This window comes from Hemibagrus wyckioides, linkage group LG03 (genome assembly GCF_019097595.1).
Source record: "Hemibagrus wyckioides isolate EC202008001 linkage group LG03, SWU_Hwy_1.0, whole genome shotgun sequence".
Taxonomy (NCBI): Eukaryota; Metazoa; Chordata; class Actinopteri; order Siluriformes; family Bagridae; genus Hemibagrus; species Hemibagrus wyckioides.
This window is the reverse complement of record NC_080712.1, coordinates 21,449,668-21,468,820: the sequence shown is the minus strand read 5'-3', so window position 1 is coordinate 21,468,820 and position 19,153 is coordinate 21,449,668. Positions and strand designations below refer to the sequence as shown.

General features: G+C 41.8%; 1 protein-coding gene across 1 annotated transcript in view; it reads left to right on the top strand.

Annotated features, from left to right (window-relative positions):
* eif2ak3 (eukaryotic translation initiation factor 2-alpha kinase 3) overlaps positions 1 to 19,153 on the top strand; it is a 29,503-nt gene that overhangs the window by 6,563 nt on the left and 3,787 nt on the right. Inside the window, exons 2-14 of the mRNA XM_058385858.1 lie at positions 6,307 to 6,436; positions 11,862 to 12,056; positions 12,642 to 12,772; positions 12,865 to 13,147; positions 13,619 to 13,787; positions 13,874 to 14,014; positions 14,106 to 14,228; positions 14,336 to 14,556; positions 15,026 to 15,135; positions 16,410 to 16,532; positions 16,623 to 16,772; positions 18,082 to 18,760; positions 18,876 to 19,052. Coding sequence (XP_058241841.1) covers positions 6,307 to 6,436; positions 11,862 to 12,056; positions 12,642 to 12,772; positions 12,865 to 13,147; positions 13,619 to 13,787; positions 13,874 to 14,014; positions 14,106 to 14,228; positions 14,336 to 14,556; positions 15,026 to 15,135; positions 16,410 to 16,532; positions 16,623 to 16,772; positions 18,082 to 18,760; positions 18,876 to 19,052 — 2,632 coding nt within the window. The remainder of the gene's footprint in view (positions 1 to 6,306; positions 6,437 to 11,861; positions 12,057 to 12,641; positions 12,773 to 12,864; positions 13,148 to 13,618; positions 13,788 to 13,873; positions 14,015 to 14,105; positions 14,229 to 14,335; positions 14,557 to 15,025; positions 15,136 to 16,409; positions 16,533 to 16,622; positions 16,773 to 18,081; positions 18,761 to 18,875; positions 19,053 to 19,153) is intronic.

Here is a 19,153-nt window from a genome sequence, read left to right as displayed (position 1 = left end):
CTTTCTTTCTTTCTTTCTTTATATCTTTCTTTCTGTCGGTCTTTCTTTTCTTTCTGTCGATCTTTCTGTTGGTCTTTCTTTCTTACTTTCTGTCGGTCTGTTTTTCTTTCTGCCGGTCTTTCTTTTGGTCTTTCTTTCTTACTTTCTGTCGGTCTTTCTTTTCTTTCTGTCGGTCTTTCTGTTGGTCTTTCTTTCTTTCTTTTTTTCTTTTTTTTCCTTTCTGTTGGTCTTTCTTTCTTTCTGTCAGTCTTTCTTTCTGTCTTTCTTTCTTTTTTTCTGTCTGTCTGTCTGTCTGTCATTCATTCATTCATTCATTCTGTCTGTCTGTCTGTCTGTCTGTCTGTAATAGGTAAGTCACTTGTTCCAGTGGTGGGATTGTAAGTCGCCCACGTTTACACAAATTCCTCTAGAGTTGACCGAAGCTGCACATTTATCCAAATGTTCCAGTCTCCTCCACACCTGCAGCCCAGATTATCACACATTAGAAATGGCAAATTCACACCTCTATGTTTATCACCCACGTTTGCTCCTTTATTACAGTTTGCACTCCCTGTATTGCATCCGAATACACTATAATACGATTAAACACTTTTCTTTTCCCCCCTAAGCGGTACACATGTGCATTATACATGTTAAACTGCGCATGTTTTTACCGCTGTGTATGAAGCCAGTAACATGGAGAAGGCAGCCTATTGTGCTCGGTTCCTAAGAATCAACACCCGCAGGCCTTTCCCGAGACGTGGAACAGCTTAACTTGGGGGATGGTGTTCTCCTGGGAGTGTTTCAGCGATGCACAGCCTGGCTGACTGGCAAGCGGGAGTGTAACCCAGAAACCCTGGAGACTTGCACATACTACACTACAAAAGCAAATACAGTAGAGCCTCGCTTTGTGATGAACATCATCTCAGAGATGCTCGCTGCGGTTTAGAGAGTGCAGCAGCACAAAGATCAGTCATATGGAGAGCAGTGGAAGGAAAGGAAAGGCCACTAATTTCCCTTGTGTGAGCCTCAGCGAAGATGATCAACAACTCACTTGAGCAGCGCTGCACTATCAGACAACACAAACGTAGCGTTTTAGATCATGTCTTGACTAGCCGGAGCTGGACGCATTACGGTCGTGTCGTATCTGATCTGGTTTCTGTAACAGAACATTGGGATCGTTCTCTCTCTAAAACAGAGTAAACAAGTTTGAATGTCGGGAACACCGTTAATATTCACGTCTCGGCTAAACGTTAACTAATGCGCTGGATACAGAATGGCGAGATTGTACGAGAAGGGTTTAGTGCAGTTGCTGCCCACTTGTCCCGCTTCACTACAGCTGATAACAGTGTGTAGGTTTCTGAGCACCTGAGCTTTGCTTTCTCTCTGCTCCTTTTCTTTGTTCACTAGAACTTGTGACCCTCAGAGAGAGAGAGAGATAGAGAGAGAGAGAGAGAGAGAGAGAGAAAGTGTGTGTGTGTGTGTGTGTGGCAGCATAGAGGTGCCAGATCAAACACAAGACATTGTGTACTTGTCTGAGTAGCAGAAACGAAGCTGCTGTAATATCAAGATTTGCCCAGAAGTCCCAGAACAAACTGTTAGTAGGAATTTTTTTTCCAGTATCTGATGTGAAGAATTGGCTGGAGATGTATTTATTTTAGAGTGCACTTGGTTATTGATTCAAAACATAATTTCCATAATGACAAAGTTATAATAACTGTGAATCAATTATCTTATTGACTTTTTGTTTACTTCAATATGTGTGTGTACGCATTCACCATGCTGATCCGAGTGTGTAGCTCAGCTTGACCTGATTGAGTGTATTTTTGGACTAGTGGCGATTCCTGGGAGACCTTTTGTAGAAGTAACACATGAGGTGCCCTATCTGACACACACACACGCACACACACACACACACACATACGCACGCGCGCGCCTGCTCACACACTTGCTGTTACAGCTCTCTCTTCTGCCTGCCTGGCACAAACCGTGGCAGACGTCTAGCTCCAGCTGCCTACTGCTTAGCAACAGCCAACCAGAAGCCTCGAGCCTGGAAACTTGTTAGCCAATTAGAAGGATGGAAGGAGAAAGTGCTCAGAATTTGAGTTGGGTGCAGAAAGAGAGAGAGACGCAGGAAAGGAGACCGCCGAGCCCATGTGCATGTTTTAGTGTTGCGCAAGTGCTTGTGAAGCTGCAGAAAATTTCCCCGTGTTCAGGTCTGAAAAAGACAAATGTCTGTAAAGCACAACCTTTATTTCTGTGATGGAAATCATAAAAACTGCACCACCACGGCTCTCACACGTAGCCAAAATATTATTGTACACATTTAAAGAATGAGCTTAATATTTGTTTTGAACATAAACTAAATCTGTGCCATGGGAGTCTGCACAATTGTTTCTACAATTAAAGTGAAAGGAGTCCCTGGCTGAGGGTTTGAGAACCCCCGAGTTAGATGATGAATGCGCACCACGGGACTTCTCCCGGCTTTAGCAGCGAGTTGTTTAGAGGCCAGTGGATTTGTTTTTGTTAGGGTTAACACCAACCAGGGCAGCATTTATAACCTGTTTAGGAAATCCACACAAGTATTGTCCTTACCATTTTACTCTCACTCCAAGGCAAATGAAATATTTAATAACTTGGAAGAGTGCTTCAGCTGCCATAAAGCTGTTATTACAAGCTTAGCCTGTTCCCGCGTTACAGGAAAGTTATGACGGCACTTTAAAAGCCCGTTAATTCTGTCGAGCTTTTGATTAGATATTTTCCCCATCATGTCAGCTTGCACTGTGTGAATGCTCCTCACTCACTACCTGAGGAGTTTGTTTTAATTGTTAGGAGTCATCACTGCTTAGCGTGTGTGTGTGAGAGAGAGGGAGAGAGAGATATCATCAGCCTGAATTTATTACATGTTTCAAAGTTCCCTTATTTGTTTATTGATCGTTTCAGAGTGACTGCTCGAGACTTTGCGGAGGACCCGCCCTGCTGCAGTGCTGCAGTGGGTGGAGAGCACGAGAAAGGTGGGGAGAAGGGGATGAAAAACGGGGAGACACTGTCAGGCAGATCTTTTAAACCAGTGAAAAAGGCATTGTGAGGAGAAACTGCAGGCACTAGGACCCAGCAGTCTCGTCTACGTTTTGGTTTCTTACTGCTTAGCAACAACAAATCAGCTGGCCAGATCAAGGCCAGCCCTTGACCAATGAGAGGAGCAGAGCGGCATGCCATGGAGTTTTGATTTCAGCGCCTGTGAGTTCAGAGAGAGAGAGAGAGAGAGAGAGGGAGAGAGTACAGGAAAGAAGGAGCAGGGACGAGTGAAATGAAATGATGATGATGATGATCGGGGTTAGATAGTTAATGGTGTTGCTTGACCTCAAAAGTTTTCCATTATTGTGTGGCTCATTGTTGTATAACATGAATAAATATTTATATTACTGTGTTGATCATGTGGAAGAGAGAAACATGCTGTTGTTGTATTTGTGTGTGTGTCCATGTGCTGATGACCACCTGGTCAGTTTAATGTGTGTGTGTGTGTGTGTGTGAGAGAGAGAGAGAGAGAGAGAGAGAGAGCGAGAGCGAGAGTGTGTGTGTGCTGCAGATGGCAGTTTGGGTGTGGTTGTACGTGACATGAACTTTAATGAGAATCCATGTTTGGACACTTGTATCAGCTTCACATCCTAATCAATACATGCAGTAAGAGCTGATGAGTACAAAACCCCATTCTGCACAAAATCAAGTTTGACAGCCAAGTGCTTAATGTAATCACACCACTCCAGCAGCAGTGTTGATGCTGTTCGGCTTTTCGTTGTGTCTGCATAAACGGCTGTGTGTGTGTGTTTTTTATATATAATATATATATATATATATATATAATTTCACTGTGTGTGTGTGTCTGTGCCTCTTTGTATGTGTGTATAAATTGTGTGTGTGTGTGTGTGTGTGTATCTCTCCGTGTACAAGAGTGTCTCTCTGTTTGTCTGTCTGTCTGTCTGTCTCTCTGTGTGTCTGTGTGTGTGTCTCTGTGTGCATTTTTATATGTGTATATATCCGGAACATGCTGAATAAACCTCATCTCTTACTCTGTGCAACATGTGATGTGATGTAGACACACCCTGGTACCTGTGGCTGTGAGCGTACACAGTATCTTCACATGTCCTCTGGATAGTAGAGGTCCGGTATAGTTTTTACATTTGGTTGTTGTCCATGCAGAAAAACTGCTGAAGAAAGATATTTTGTAAATGCTTATAAATATAGTGTCTGAATGTGTCTATATACACCATCAGAATGAAACAATATAGTTTATAGATACAACAGACTAGTGTATATATATAAATATAAATATATACACAACACCTCACACACAGTTTTGTTTGTGTTGCATTGCATTGTGTCTATTAAAGTGTGTGTGCTTTATATTTTGTGTTTTCGGAGTCCTTTGTAAGTCTGAGAGACCTTTAGGGTTCCGTGCCCCAAATTTCTTGTGCCCACTTCTGCTCTCCATGGTGTTTTGAACTGTGCTGCTTCTCTGCAGGGGTGTGGCTTCACATCCACAACTTCCCCACGTGCTCACACTGCCACTGGAGAGTGTGTGAGTGTGTGTGTGTGTGTTTTACTTTTTAGAGCTCATAGTAGGACGGCAGTTGCCGCTTGCTGTTGCATGGTTACAGTGAGTCCTATCTGCTCATTGGCTGATCTTTTTCATGGGACTGCATTCTGATTGGACGTCCTGTTACGCAGCAGAGTTGTTATTGGGTGCTGGGCTAGAGAGCTTGTCTGTGATTGGTCTAAATACCTCAGATACTGTGTGAGTTTGGGTATCTGTGTTTTTTGCTTTGGTAAGGTCTCTTTTTGTCAGGTGTGTGTGTGTGTGTGTGGTGATAGGGGGGATGCTCCTCTCGAGCATGTTTGGGTTTGAGAAGAGCTGTGGCTATTAGAAATGCATGCCCGAGGATCAGGAGGCAAAGAGCATATATGATGAGAGTTTAGAACATGTGCTGCGGAGTATTTGCCTGCTTCTAAACTTCTCAACATGGATGTTGGTGTCAGATTTTAGTAGGTTTCAGTGAAAAATCTGTTTTTTACTAAACAGTTAATAGAAAGTCATATGGGCTAATGCACATGTTAAAAATACAGGCAGCAAGTAACAGTAAATAAAACTGAGATTGTACTGACCATTCTTCTCAAAAATCAGCCATTATATGTTCATAAGTTCTATATGGCTATGGCTATCCAGTCCTTTCCCCCCTCCTTCCTTTCCCTCTTTCCTTCCAGCAAACTACTGTCATAGCTTAACGAACAAAAAGTTAGGACGGTGTTAAATAATTTTGAGAGAGAATTCATTTGATCAATACCTTTGAGCTCATCCTGGGAATAACATGTGATCTCTATCTCTCTCTCTCTCTCTCTCTCTCTCTCTCTCTCTCTCTGAGAAACTCTGCGATACTCAATCACAGAGGGGTGTAGCCGGCTCAGCGTCTTCATTCATCCTACCAACACCCACTGCTTAGCAACAACCAATCAGTCCAAATATTTTTGGAGGGCACTAGCAGCCAATCAGGAGTGATGAGCTGAACCGTTTTACACTCTCGAATCCCATTGGTGGAGGAAAAACAAACAGTCTTAGCCTGCAGTAATGAAGAGAATTCATGAGTACGGAGGTGCCCTCACTATCGGACTCCATCAGCGCTGATGTGCAGCGAGAAGTGTAACTCTGTCCGAGAGGATTTCAAAGCCCTGCCCCCCCCTCCATCTTCCCTCCTCTCTCAAACCCTCCCTGCATCCTAACCAACATTTCTATTCACTTTCCCTCCACATGTACAAGCTTTTATGTCAGCATCACTTTTTTTTTAAACTAAATTAATTCAGGATGATGTATCAAGATGAATCAAATATTTTGTTTTCTGGACATTTATTTAATCCTGAAGTGTCTGTGTGAGGCGGTGAACATCACACACTATCCTTCTCCTTCAAATTCACCAGAATAGCAACCTAGATGACTGAAAGAGGAGAAAAAACATTTAATGTTACTTAAAATTATTTGTAAATTACACTTTTTTTTTTTTCTGTTTTGCTGAATCATTCATTGAATCATTATCAATAATTAACATCATTAGAGTATATAACTGGTTCATTAAAATATATAAACATCCAAAACAGTTTATGAAAATAAAGATTTTGTGTTAAAGTGAAATGAATAGATGGATTTGCTTTTAAATAATGTTTCAACAGTCATAAATTTTAAATGGCTCTGATTTCTTCATTAAAGTGTTGTTACAAATCTCTATTTTTATTTATTTATTTTTTAATATTATTATTATTTTTTTTAATCTTTGGCAGAAGCTTGGTGATCATTAGCACTCTGGATGGGCAGATTGCGGCTCTGGATCCTCTGAATCATGGGCGAAAGCAGTGGGAATTGGACGTGGGCTCTGGCTGCCTGCTGTCTTCCAGCTTCAGCAAACCAGAGGTACGAACAAACAAGTATACGTAACGTGTGAACAATACTCACATGCCATTACTTGAGTTACATGCACGCAAACGTGTGTGTTTATACCACATGACTTTACGTTACAGGGGTGAACAGTATGACAAAAATATCATATCACCATAAATGGGCATCTTTCAGTTCGTTCATAAACTCAGATAAACTGTAATTTTGCATGAACAGAAATACTTTATATAATGATTAGCAAAACTAAAAATGAGTGAAATACGTAAACAGCTTTAAAGATTAAATTAATAAGAAAAAAGTCTGTTTGTAATTATTTAAAAAAAATGATTACACTTTCACTCATAGCTTTTTATTGCATTCTTAAACATTGTTTTTTCTTTGTTAAACAGCAACGTGTATAGGGAAAAAAAACGCCTTTAATAAAGCTCTGGGTACAAAAGGCTAGGGCATTGCTAAACTATTTATCTGCGTGTGTTTGTGTGGGGGAGGTTTGTAACGCAACAGACACACAACTGGTCCAGCGTTTGGGTCTGAAACTGATATATATACACATGCAGAATAGTATTCACTAGAGACTGAGATCTAGCTTGGGGGAAGAACTTTTTTGCCAGATTTACACTATGATGGATATCTGTATATGTACACACACACACACACACACACACATGCTCCAAAACATAGGCCAGGCAAGCTGTACGACTTATAACAGTTTGTTCTACTGGGAGTGCTTTTTTTGTGTTGTGCACACTTGGTGTTCATAAAAATATGTTTACACAGCTGTTCATACATGTCATTTGTGCATTTGGATATATTTTTTTGCTAGGTTGGTGTATTTGTGTTTATCTCCTTGGAGTTTATATCATTCTCTCTGTCTCTCTCTCTCTCTCTCTCACTCACACTGCCTGCTTTGGCGGTAACCTCAAATGCCTGGCTGCTGTGGAAAGAGCACTACCATTGGCTCTAAGCTTCTTCCCCCACCTCTTTTCCCCCCCGGGTATCACACAAGCAGCCACTCCAATTGGCCGAGGCAGTCTGCTCAGTGATTAGAGCGGCCTGTCCCCGTCTGATTGGCCCTCTCCATGGTGCACGCACCGAGCACTCACCTATAGCATGCCGTGGCACCAGGAGAGACGAGCAGTAAACAGAGCTGTCTGCACAATCATGCTGTCACAACAAGGGAAAGCAGGAGAAGTGATGGAGCAGAGAGAGAGAGAGGCGAGAATTGAAGGGGTGGGGGTGGTGTATGTGTGTGTGGGGGGGTGGGGTGGAGGAATGTTGTGGTGTGAGTCATGCTGAGAGGATTTTAGGATGAGATAATGCCTTATGTGTGGAATGATGTCATCCTCCCTCCATGCGCATGTACACCCACCTTAACATGCACACATTCTGGCCTTTATTCTTATTCTTTCTTTCTTTTTATTTAGGACTTAATTGTAATATCTCCATGATTATTATGAATATTACATATTATTAGTATTATACTGTCAGTTGGTATATAAAAAAATAATTTAATGGAAATAAAATTTAATTTCTGAATGAATTACTTTTAACAGCTTATTTAACATTTATTATTATAATTCACCAGAGCTAAACGGCTTTTCCACTGAACTGGAACACTGACTGCACCCCAGACCTCCTCACCTGACATCAGTGCCTGAGCTCACTAAAGTTCTTGTGGCTAAATAAGCACAAAACCCCACAGACACACTCTCGTGGAAAATCTTCCCAGAAGAGTAGAGGTTATTAACAGCAAAGGGTCTAGGGACTAAATCTGGAAGATGATGTTCATCAAGCACATGTGAGTCTGATGGTCAGGAGTTTACAAAAATGATATATTTAGTGTCCATGCAACAATAAAATACAGTAGGGTATCCTAAAAAATAGTAAATTTTAATGAACTTTAAACAAGCCCACATTTAACCCTCAGGATAGGCTACAGGGATTTAAAAAAACACAATATCATAAATTCCCATGATTGCTGATTTCACAGTAACATATTAGATGGAAAAGAAGCAATTGTTTATGTTAATCAGCAAGCAGGAATTAGACGATTCACCAAAATGTCTTGTCCATGCACTTTGACGTTCTGCTGACTTATGATGATGACATTCAGCACGTGGCCTGAAACTGAATCAGCACTAATACCACAGACAAGTCAGTCGGTGGAGATAGATGAAAACACACCTTGCTGGTACAATCGGGGCTAAAGAAATGATCTCAGCAAGACAACACCTCTAGGGCTATAGAGAGCAACATGTCTAATAGCACGACGTGAAATAAAATGCCCTGTGCTGCAGACACGCCCTCTTAATTCACACCAGTGAAATCTTAGCCAGAGAGTGAATTGCTGATTTTGTTGCAGTGTAATGCTCATTATATAATATAGCTAAGAGTCTGAGTCAATGTCATTATTAAGTTTCACCTCAGGTAGTGGAAAGGCTTACCTCAGGTAATGTGACTCTAAAAAGGATGTGGAGTTTGACCTGCACACAAAATCCCGAGTTCCTTATGTTTTAAAAATTATACGTTTTTCTGCAAATCCAAGGGCAAGTGCTTCTAAACTCAAGGATGGAGGAAATTAAATGAGCAAGAGCATCTTTTGGTCAAACGTCAAGAGCATCATGTCTTGAACATCACAATCAGGTTCTGGACTAAAAGGTCAGACAAGATTATCCTCATATCCGGCTTGGCAAGGTTAGTCAATAGCGAAGTGCTTTATGTAATGAAGTGTCATTTAGAGGGCGAGGTCTGGAGTCAGTCTACCAGTACAACCAGAAGATTCAGCATAGAAGCAAAGTTTACAAGTTCACTAAAGACTGTAGTTACACCAGGTATGGAGAACAGTCGAAACTTTTCCAATACTACCACGTTATAAATCCTATTACGATCAAATCTATTCATGTTGCATTTAAATAGGCCATTACCAATCAGATGATGTATTTAGCCCATAGGTGAGTCCTGCTGCGCATGCTGATGTGACTAGTTTCAGTAAGACACACAGCAGGTTCTAGCCTCAGGTGCACAGCTAAAGGAAATAATTGAGCGTTTAATTCAGCCACATGATTAACTACTTTTTCCTGTGTAGTGACTCATGCAGCTCGTGACACCTAATTCACTCCGTTGTGATCCAGATTAATTGTCTGGCTTGTTTTTTTTTTTAGGTAGACTAATTTTGACAGTGTGATGAAATGCTGGTGAACTGATTAAACTTGTGTGTCTCCCTGCTTCAGAAGCGTTGTTTTAAGCTCAGATAACGTGCTGTTTGGGTCTGTAAATATTAGGTTAGAGTTATAACGAGTTTATTATCTTCATACATGGTTTTAGGGGAATCTAGGAGTTTAACACTCAGACACGGGCAGCATGCCTTCCAGAGTCCTGATTCGTCAGTGTTTTGTGGCTCGAACATGATTTCAGAACATAGTGAATGAAAATGTTTTTTATTGTTATTATTATTATTACATTATATTATATATCAGGCATAACATTATGAGCACTGAGAGTTGAAGTGAATCTCCTCATCATGGCACCTGTTAGTGGGTGGGATATATTAGGCAGCAAGTGAACATTTTGTCCTCAAAGTTGATGTGTTAGAAGGAGCAAAAATGGACAAGCGTAAGGATTTGAGCGAGTTTGACAAGGACCAAATTGTGATGGATAGACGACTGGATCAGAATATCTTCAAAACTGCAGCTCTTGTGGGGTGTTCCTGGTCTGCAGTTGTCAGTATCTATCAAAAGTGGTCCAAGGAAGGAACAGTGATGAACTGGCGTCAGGGTCATGGAAGGCCAAGGCTCACTGATACATGTGGGGAGCGAAGGCTGGTCCGTGTGATCCGATCCAACAGACAAGCTACTGTTGCTCAAATTGCTGAAGAAGTTAATGCTGGTTCTGATAGAAAGGTATCAGAATACACAGGGCATGATGGGTCAGGGCTGTTTTGGCAGCAAAAGGGGGACCAACACAATATTAGGCAGGTGGTCATAATGTTATGCCTCCTCAGTGTACGTAGAAATATCTAAATAAAAGTACAATAGAGCATTGAATGTTTTACATTTTTCGTTACATTGTTTGCTTCAGTTTATGAAGATCTTTATATTTATAAAAAGGAGGAAATTGTAGCAGTGTTCAGTGTATGTTATTTGTTTTTTTTATTAGAAATCCAGTACTTTAGGTGAATCTTCCTGTGTGTCGGTGTAAAGCAGCAGTACATAGCAAAGCATAGCTTTTGGGTATTCAGGTACCTGAAACCTCTCTGCTAGAAATATATTATTATATATAATTAATTATAGGAACCTTCTGTTGTTGTTCTTACACCCAGTACACCCTGCTCTGTCTTAAGATTAATTTTGATCAATTTTTTAAGGCTTTCCAGGCTTTACAGCAGCAAAAACACCAAATATGGAATTTTTATTTATTTACTTGCTAAATAGTGCAACTGAAAAAGTGGCATACTGCAGCTTTAAGCTGTAGTTTGAGTGGATAATGATTAGAGCAGGTGATCATACACCTCGGTCACATGCTGGATTCATCAATTCTGTGTATACGCACACACACACACACACACACTGTTTAAACCTCTTACCCATTCTATCGTGATTTGACGTCGGTAGCCATTCATCCCTCATTGTTCATGTGATTGGCTGGGGTATGGGGTGATGAGATCATCTGTCAATCACTACAAGCTGCTTTCTCTCTCGCAGCTGAGGGTTTCAGGCGGACATTCGGGTGAGGAGTTGTCGAGGTCAATTTAAGCACAACATGAAGCTTATGAGCGCATTATGGGGCTGTGTGTGTGTTACTGAGTCTTTAATATCAAGGTTTGTAAGTTTAGATTTAGCCTTGTAAGCTATAAATCCCAGTAGTTCATGTGTCATCTGTCAAAACCAATAAAGCCCTTTTATTTCTCTCACTCAGTGGTCCAGGTCAGCATGTACTAAAGCTTTATTTAGTTTATCTATCAGTGTTATTTTGGCAAGCAGGAGCATATCAGTTCTTGACCAGTGTCAGGAACACGGGCAGAAAACTCCACTGAATTCTCCAGCTTTCATCACATCATCCTTTCTGTAGTGGTCATTTTTTGTAATTCTTGAATGCACCAGTTTTACTCTGTATCTTACTAATGTTTATCATTCATTACTTATTTATATGAGTCATTCTACTTAAACCTTTCTAAAAGACTGTGGTATTTCAGAAGTCCACACTACCTTCAGCAGTCTGCAAAACGGAAAAAAAGACCAAGAGTACCAAATCTTTTAAGCCCAGTGGTGGTCTTTATGGCCCCAAAGATGAAATTGGGATGCTGGTGCTCCCTGTGCTGATTTTCTCATGGTTTGTCTGAAGCTTCGGATAAGAACTAGCTGTGTAATGCTTGATATGTAACATGAAAGAAAACAGTGTGTCCTCGGACATGTCTGCTGACACCACGTTTGTTCCTCTTCAGGTGTCTGGGAATAAGATGTTCATCCCGTCTCTGGATGGAGCTTTGTTTCAGTGGAACAGAGACAGGGAGCGCATGGAGGCTGTCCCTTTTAGTGTGGAATCCCTGCTCGAGTCTTCTTACCGTGTTGGAGAGGACACTGTGCTGGTTGGAGGAAAATCGCTTACTACCTATGGTCTGGGAATCTACACCGGCAAGGTATACTGGCACAATCGGTGTGATTCCATTCTCCCTGTGACAAATGGCACAGCTTAATGAAAAAATGTCAAATTTCCATTCAAACTCTCATGCATTTAAATAATTTCTAATTAGGTTCCAAACCATTTTGCCAAATCCTGCTCACTAAAAAGCTTTCCCTGTCACATACCAGCTGCCAACCAGGAAGTGTGAGAGCTAGCTCATGCTTCCTCTGATATATCTGAAGCCAGTAACCACATCTTTTTTATTTTTCCAAACTGTTGCTCCTGCTACATCACAGTACAGCTGAACACACTTGGACTAATAAAAACCCCTGATTGGCTAGTGTCACACTGATTGACAGGGGAGAGTAATGCCACGCCTCCCAGCTGCATAGCATGGCCAGTTTATTTGCTTTTGGATTCCTCTGGCTAATATTATAATTATACTGTGGTGGCCTGAATTAAAATCAAGTCAAAATGAGCTCCTTAAAAGCAAGAGTGCCGAGCAGTCATAAAGTTTGGTTTAGCAATTCTGTTTTAGTTTTTTCTTCCTCTGTTCTTTTTTTCATTCTCTCTCTCTCTCTCTCTCTCTCTCTCTCTGTAGCTGAAGTATATCTGTTCAGCTGTGGGCTGCAGTCATTGGGGAGAGGAGGAGACCGAGCCAGAGGACATGCTGCTACTGCAGAGAACACAGAAAACCGTCAGAGCTGTGACCCCTCGCAGCGGCTTTGAGAAGTAGGTCGTATTCCTGTCCGTTCACCTCGAGACACACTGAAGCTTGTGCAGTTAAGGTTTGACTTTATTGACCATTTGTCCCTGTCTGTCAGGTGGAACTTCAGTGTGGGAAACTTTCAGCTAAAGTTTGTTCCAGAGACTGAGACACAGCTCAGCTCCTTGGAAGGGGAAACAGGCAACAAGGAGACGTGGCATGAAATGCAACATGACTGGCAACGTGTGATCCTGGAGGACGCAGAAGCACATAGTCAAAACCATGCTAACGCACACCTACAGACAGAAGGCATAGACCTGGTCATCAAAGTGTCTATTCCAGACTTGAAGGTTATGGCGTTTAGCAGTGGACCTGGAGGACAGCTCATCTGGGAGCATAAGGTGAGCGCTTGGATTTTTGGAATTTAATCGTCCTCCCTGTGATACGATCAGGCTCTAAGCTCAAACTTGGACATGAGTTTGATTGTACAGATATGTTTAAGATGAAATGAGTGGCAGTGCATGTTTAAAATGATCTGACGGTGCACATTTTCGAATTTTTGCGAATGTCAACAAATAATTGAATAAAAGAAAGTGGTTGTGATGTACTGTGGGTGCAGCATCAATTCTAGTTTAAAATGTGCTTAATCTGCGAACGTGAGGTACTTTTATAGACTTTCAATGGAAACTGCCCACACCTGAGACATTTTATTCCCAGTGTACACCAAAAGAGTGCTTGTGGTGCACATTCCTGCTAGCAGCTGACTGTTTGTGTACATGTAACACAATTACTTAACTGATTCCTAAATAACTAAAGAAAAATAATTAATGACAGCTCTGCTGATGTGTGTACTCTGCTCCCTTTCTCTGTAGTTCTGCACACCCATTGCCTCAGCCTGGTTGGTTAAAGAAGGAAAGGTGACCCCTATCAGTCTGTTTGATGACACCTCTTACACCGTCCAGCCAGAGAATGAGATTCATGAGGAGGATGATGACCTGGTGGAGGAGGCACGTGGAGCCACAGAGTCGAGTATTTACCTAGGTATTGTGTACATGAACTGTGTGTGTGTGTGTGAGGGTCCAAGGGAAATATAGAAAAGTTTATTTAACAATTGTTTCCGCTTACAGGGATGTTTCAAGGTCAGCTGTATTTACAGTCATCGGTTCGAATGACCGAGAAGTTTCCATCTAAGCCCAAAGCCCTGGAAAGCCACCACTCTAGCAGAGACATCATTCCTCCTCCCACTGTCAAATGGAAGCCTCTTATCCGTACGTTTGCACAATTTAACCCAGACATATGGTTTTTAGCGTGGTAAATTGCTGTGTTAAAGTAATTATATTTAATGTCGGTCTATCCCAGACTCTCCTTCACGCACTCCGGCGCTCGTGGGGACAAAGGAGTTTGACAAGTGCTTGAACAACGACAAACATTCCTATGAGGAATACAGCAATGGTGCTCTGTCTATACTGCAGTATCCTCATGGTTAGAACGGCCTTCTGTTCTTTCTAACATCCAGAACTAGACTGTTAGGGTTTTTGAAAGGATTAATAACTGATGTTTTTGTATAATATCTCTCCCTGTCCATGCAGATAATGGGTACTACTTCCCATACAGTACACGCTACCGTGGTCGGCGTGAGGTGACGGCAGTGAGCGTATTGCATACCAGTGAGGCTGGAGGGATGAGGAGGAAGGACCCAGTGCTACTTCTGCCATGGTGGAAAGAGATCTTGGGCACCATCATCTTTTGCATTGCCGCTACCACATACATCGTTCGCAAGTTCTTCCACCCACACGCAACGTACATACGGGTAAGATAGGAACGCTCCATAGCACACACAAAATTTTAGAGCTGCTTCCTTTTTGTTATTCATTTCATTAACAATATAATCCATGAGTTTAATCCGATATACGTCAGGGAAAGAGCAGTCATACCCAAGGAAACATCTTCTGTACTTCACTAGATATAGAGCTTTCAGTAGTAGTTTGAAGTGATCTCACAGTAATGTAATTACTAAACTTGGTAATAGACAAAGGCATGTACCATGTTATTGTTATTGCGTCTTCTGTCTGTTGTGTAAAGCTAACCTGCCCATCTGGGCTATTTTGTAGCAATTTAAGCAAATTACTCAGACACTTTATACCATCCAAATCAGCCAGTTGAATCCCTTACAAATTACATTACCGCACCCCCTCTGGTAAACACTTCATTCTGATTAAAAGTGGTTACGATTGTTTGGATGTGTTTGGACACTTTGTTTTTTCTCGGTTTAATTGCAGCAGCGGAAGGAGTCTGAGACACAGTGTCAGACAGACACCAAGTATGAGCTGGACGTCAGTGAACCCAGGGAGGCGGTAACAGACACACGGCCCAGTGAATATGTGTCCAGGTAAAAGCTATTTGCATTTACGGGATTTGGCAGGCGCCCTTATCCAGAGCGAAGTACAAAAGTGCTTAGCTATGCTAATGAAGTAAGGTTTAGCAAGGTTTGACACATTTGGGACATTAACTGTAACCAAGATGTGGACCTCGAAGTGAAGGGGTTTTCTAGCAAAATGAAAATGCTGGTCTCATTATAACGGCACAGCTGCAACATCCACACAAAGCAGGACACACATAGCCACACATGCCACAGAATACAAGAACACACCCTTGCACGTTGCAGGAGTGCTGCTAGAGTTTCGGGTGGCAACCATATGCTTTTCGAGAAGTCATGGCAGGAATGTTTCATGTTTATGAACAGCTGGTCTTCTATTTAGAGAAATTCTACACCCTGCTGCTTGCTTACTGTTCATCACACTGGGGCTGCTGTCACCATAGGCAGAAAAAGTGCTGGCCTAAACACCTTCTGGGCTGATACATGAACAGTGGCTCATGCTAAACTGTAACCATAACACTACCACCAAATCCTAGCTGGTACAGGTTAACTAGCCTATTATTATTATTATTATTATTATTATTATTATTATTATTATTGTTATTGTTATTATTGTTATTGATTACATGAGTTATAGGATAAACGCTTTACAGAATGGATGTATGGATAGACATTCCTTCTTTTTAATATTTAGTTTAAATGGAGGACAGCTTGCCTGGAGTGCTTTTGCCATCAGACATCAGACTGACCCGTGATATTAGAATAAAAAAATTTGTTATATCTAGTTATATTGCAACAATAAAATATTCATCTTCAAAAATATCTCCAACTGAACATGCAGTTCACAACAAAAGTTTGCATAATAACATACTCAAATTTTTCACATCTTCATACAATATCTTACATTACCTCATGTTACTATACATATCCTGTGTTCAGTCAGTTAGGATTTCTACTTTATTTCCATAAGAGGTCATTTCAATATAATAGCTAAAAGTCAGACTTATTTCAGTTTTTATTTTCTTCGTTGTGATGGAAGAACAGCAGCACTTTTTAGAGACTGCCAATTTTGTAGCTGTTTCCTGTAGGACTGCATGTAACATATGTAGTGTTGAGAAAGGACAGGAAAGGAAAAAGTGTAACAGCTAACACCATCTGTAAATACATTCACCACATAAAGCAGATGAGCAGTGACCCATGTTATGAAACACACCATTTTTGCCTCTGTCAGTGTTGGAATGAGGAGATTTTGTTCGTGTGGATGACGCTGTGGCTCTGTGTTGCAGGTACCTGACAGACTTTGAACCAGTGCAGTGTTTAGGGAGAGGTGGCTTTGGAGTTGTGTTTGAGGCACGGAACAAAGTAGACGACTGCAATTACGCCATCAAGAGGATCCGCTTACCCAACAGGTAACCACTGACACCTACATCCCTAGTGCAGTGTTCAATTATACACAGTGTGTATATGGCATATGTTTAAATATTTGTTTGTATGTTCAGGGAAGTGGCCCGTGAAAAGGTGATGCGGGAGGTTAAGGCCTTGGCTAAACTGGAGCATCCTGGTATCATCCGTTACTTCAACGCTTGGCAGGAGAGCCCACCTCAGGGCTGGCAGGAGGAAATGGATCGACGCTGGCTTAAAGATGCCAGGTATAATTAACATAAAAGCATCAACACTTGACATATAGAGCAAGCTTGTTGAAGAGTTGAATTAGCTCTAAAGCTATCATCAAAGGACATTTGCAGTGTTACATGTTAGCTCAGTTAGGGCTGATTTATACTTCTGCAAACCTGTTTCTGCAGGGAATCAAGAACACACACAGCTTGAGGTCTTCATATTTACAAGTAACATGAGTGTGTCCACTAGGGGGTGGTGTCATGTGACCCAAGCCAGAATTAACAAACTCTAGGCAGTGAGACAAATTATACACAAAGAAGAGCTCCGTGTCTCCCTGTTGAAACAATAAACAAAAGAAGAAACAGTCCGTGATCATTTATAAACCAATTCAGTTATCCCTGTAAACATTTCTGAAGTGTTTTACTATTATGTACTTCTATTTACTCTTCTGCATCTTTGCTCTGTCGGGTACTTCAGTTTAACCAGGATTTGAATCCTCAGTTATGTCAAGCCCACGATAACTGACGTCTTAGATTTAATTCATTTTTAGATCATCACTTTAGAAGGAAAAGAAGGTAAACTGTACGATCCTACAGGATTCATCTTCGGCCAGTATAAAGCTTTAACCCTTTCTATTCATATTCCCACAATAACATGATTGATGATTTCTGTGCAGAAATCATAAAGCTATTACTATATACTAATGTAATAGCACTGTGTGTGAGGAAAACATGAAACATGGGGAAAAAACTGATCTACTTGCTTGCTTTGTTCATTTCTACTAGATGTCCTCCTCTCGAAAAGAAAGAACGGTGAGAATATAACTAATACAAAGCGGTTTTCAGGCGGGTTTGGGGAGCATGAGGACACGCCCAACCAATCAGTGTTCACTTCAAGACCGATCGGCACAGAGATTTATAGTTAGCTCTCTGGTAGAAAGTGAATTGTCACTATATGCCATGCTTTACCCATAATCCCCCTCCCTGCATCTCAGCACAAATACAGTTAATGCTGAAGTATAAACCAGGCCTGGGTGATGGTGTGAAATAAGCTTCACAGCTTTAAAACCATCATGTTTTAAGCATTTTAACACCAAACCTGCTTGCTGTGTTGCCTGATAACCGATCATAATTGTTGTGGTATGTTTCAGTCGATTTAGCTACTGCTCAATAAGGTGCTGAGATTATAACTCTGCTTCAGGCAGAAGCCTTAGCTATTCATTTAATGGGTATAAAAATTGAACAGTGTAACTATCCTACCTTAAATATTTAGATACTATAACATTAAATTTAGGGATACTTGAGAGACCATTGCATGACTGTACTCTTGTTTGTGTTTCAGTGCTACTGATTGGCTGCTCAGCTCTCCAGATGGAGGCATGGAGGCTTTTTCTGTGAAGGTGCCCGTCTCCACTCCCTCTCCTCTGGATTTGCAGTGCAAGTGTGAGTCTGGTAGCAACGTTGGTGTGCTTGCTGAGGATCACGTGTGTGTGGAAGGCTTAGGGCTGGACAGCATGATGTCGGATCAGGACAGTCAGGCCGATGTTGAGCCCAACACGGAACTCTCGGGATCGCCGCATTCTTTCGAGCTCTGTCCTCCCCGCACAGTGGCCCATAACGACTGCACTTCTTCCTCATTTGACATAATTTTTGAAGACTCTGGGTGCGATCAGCATGACAACGACGCAGAGCTCAGCCTATCCACACCAGTTCCCTCTCAGTCGAGTTCCAGATCTCACCCCACTGCTTCCTCAGGCCCGTTCTCTTTCTCTCCCCCCCGGCCAACGTCTCTGAAACTGCCATCCCAAGCTCCCACTGCTGCTCCACGGCTTGCCCAGACACCCAAAGTCTACCTGTACATCCAGATGCAGCTGTGCAGGAAGGAGAACCTGAAGGACTGGATGGCGCAGCGCTCTCAGCCTGAGCTCAGAGAGCACTCGCAGTGTCTCGGCATCTTTTTGCAGATCGCAGAAGCTGTCGACTTCATCCACAGCAAGGGGCTAATGCATCGAGATCTGAAGGTAGGACTTGTTAATTGTGCTCTATGTTGTCTACTAAATCCATAGATCTGAGGAATAACAATTTTTTCTCTATTTCTTTCTGTCTCGCACCTTCTCTCCTTTCTTCCTCTGTCAGCCCTCTAATATCTTCTTCACACTGGATGACGTAGTGAAAGTTGGAGACTTTGGGCTGGTGACTGCTATGGATCAGGAGGAAGACGACGATGACGAAATAAACACCCTCACCCCTATGCCAGTTTACGCTCGCCACACTGGCCAAGTGGGAACTAAACTCTACATGAGCCCAGAACAGGTGAGTGTGTGTGTGTGTGTGTGTGTGTGTGTGTGTGTGTGTGTGTAGATTTAGATTTCCAGCAATAAGCAGAAAAATATATCCTTATGCTAAACTGCCAC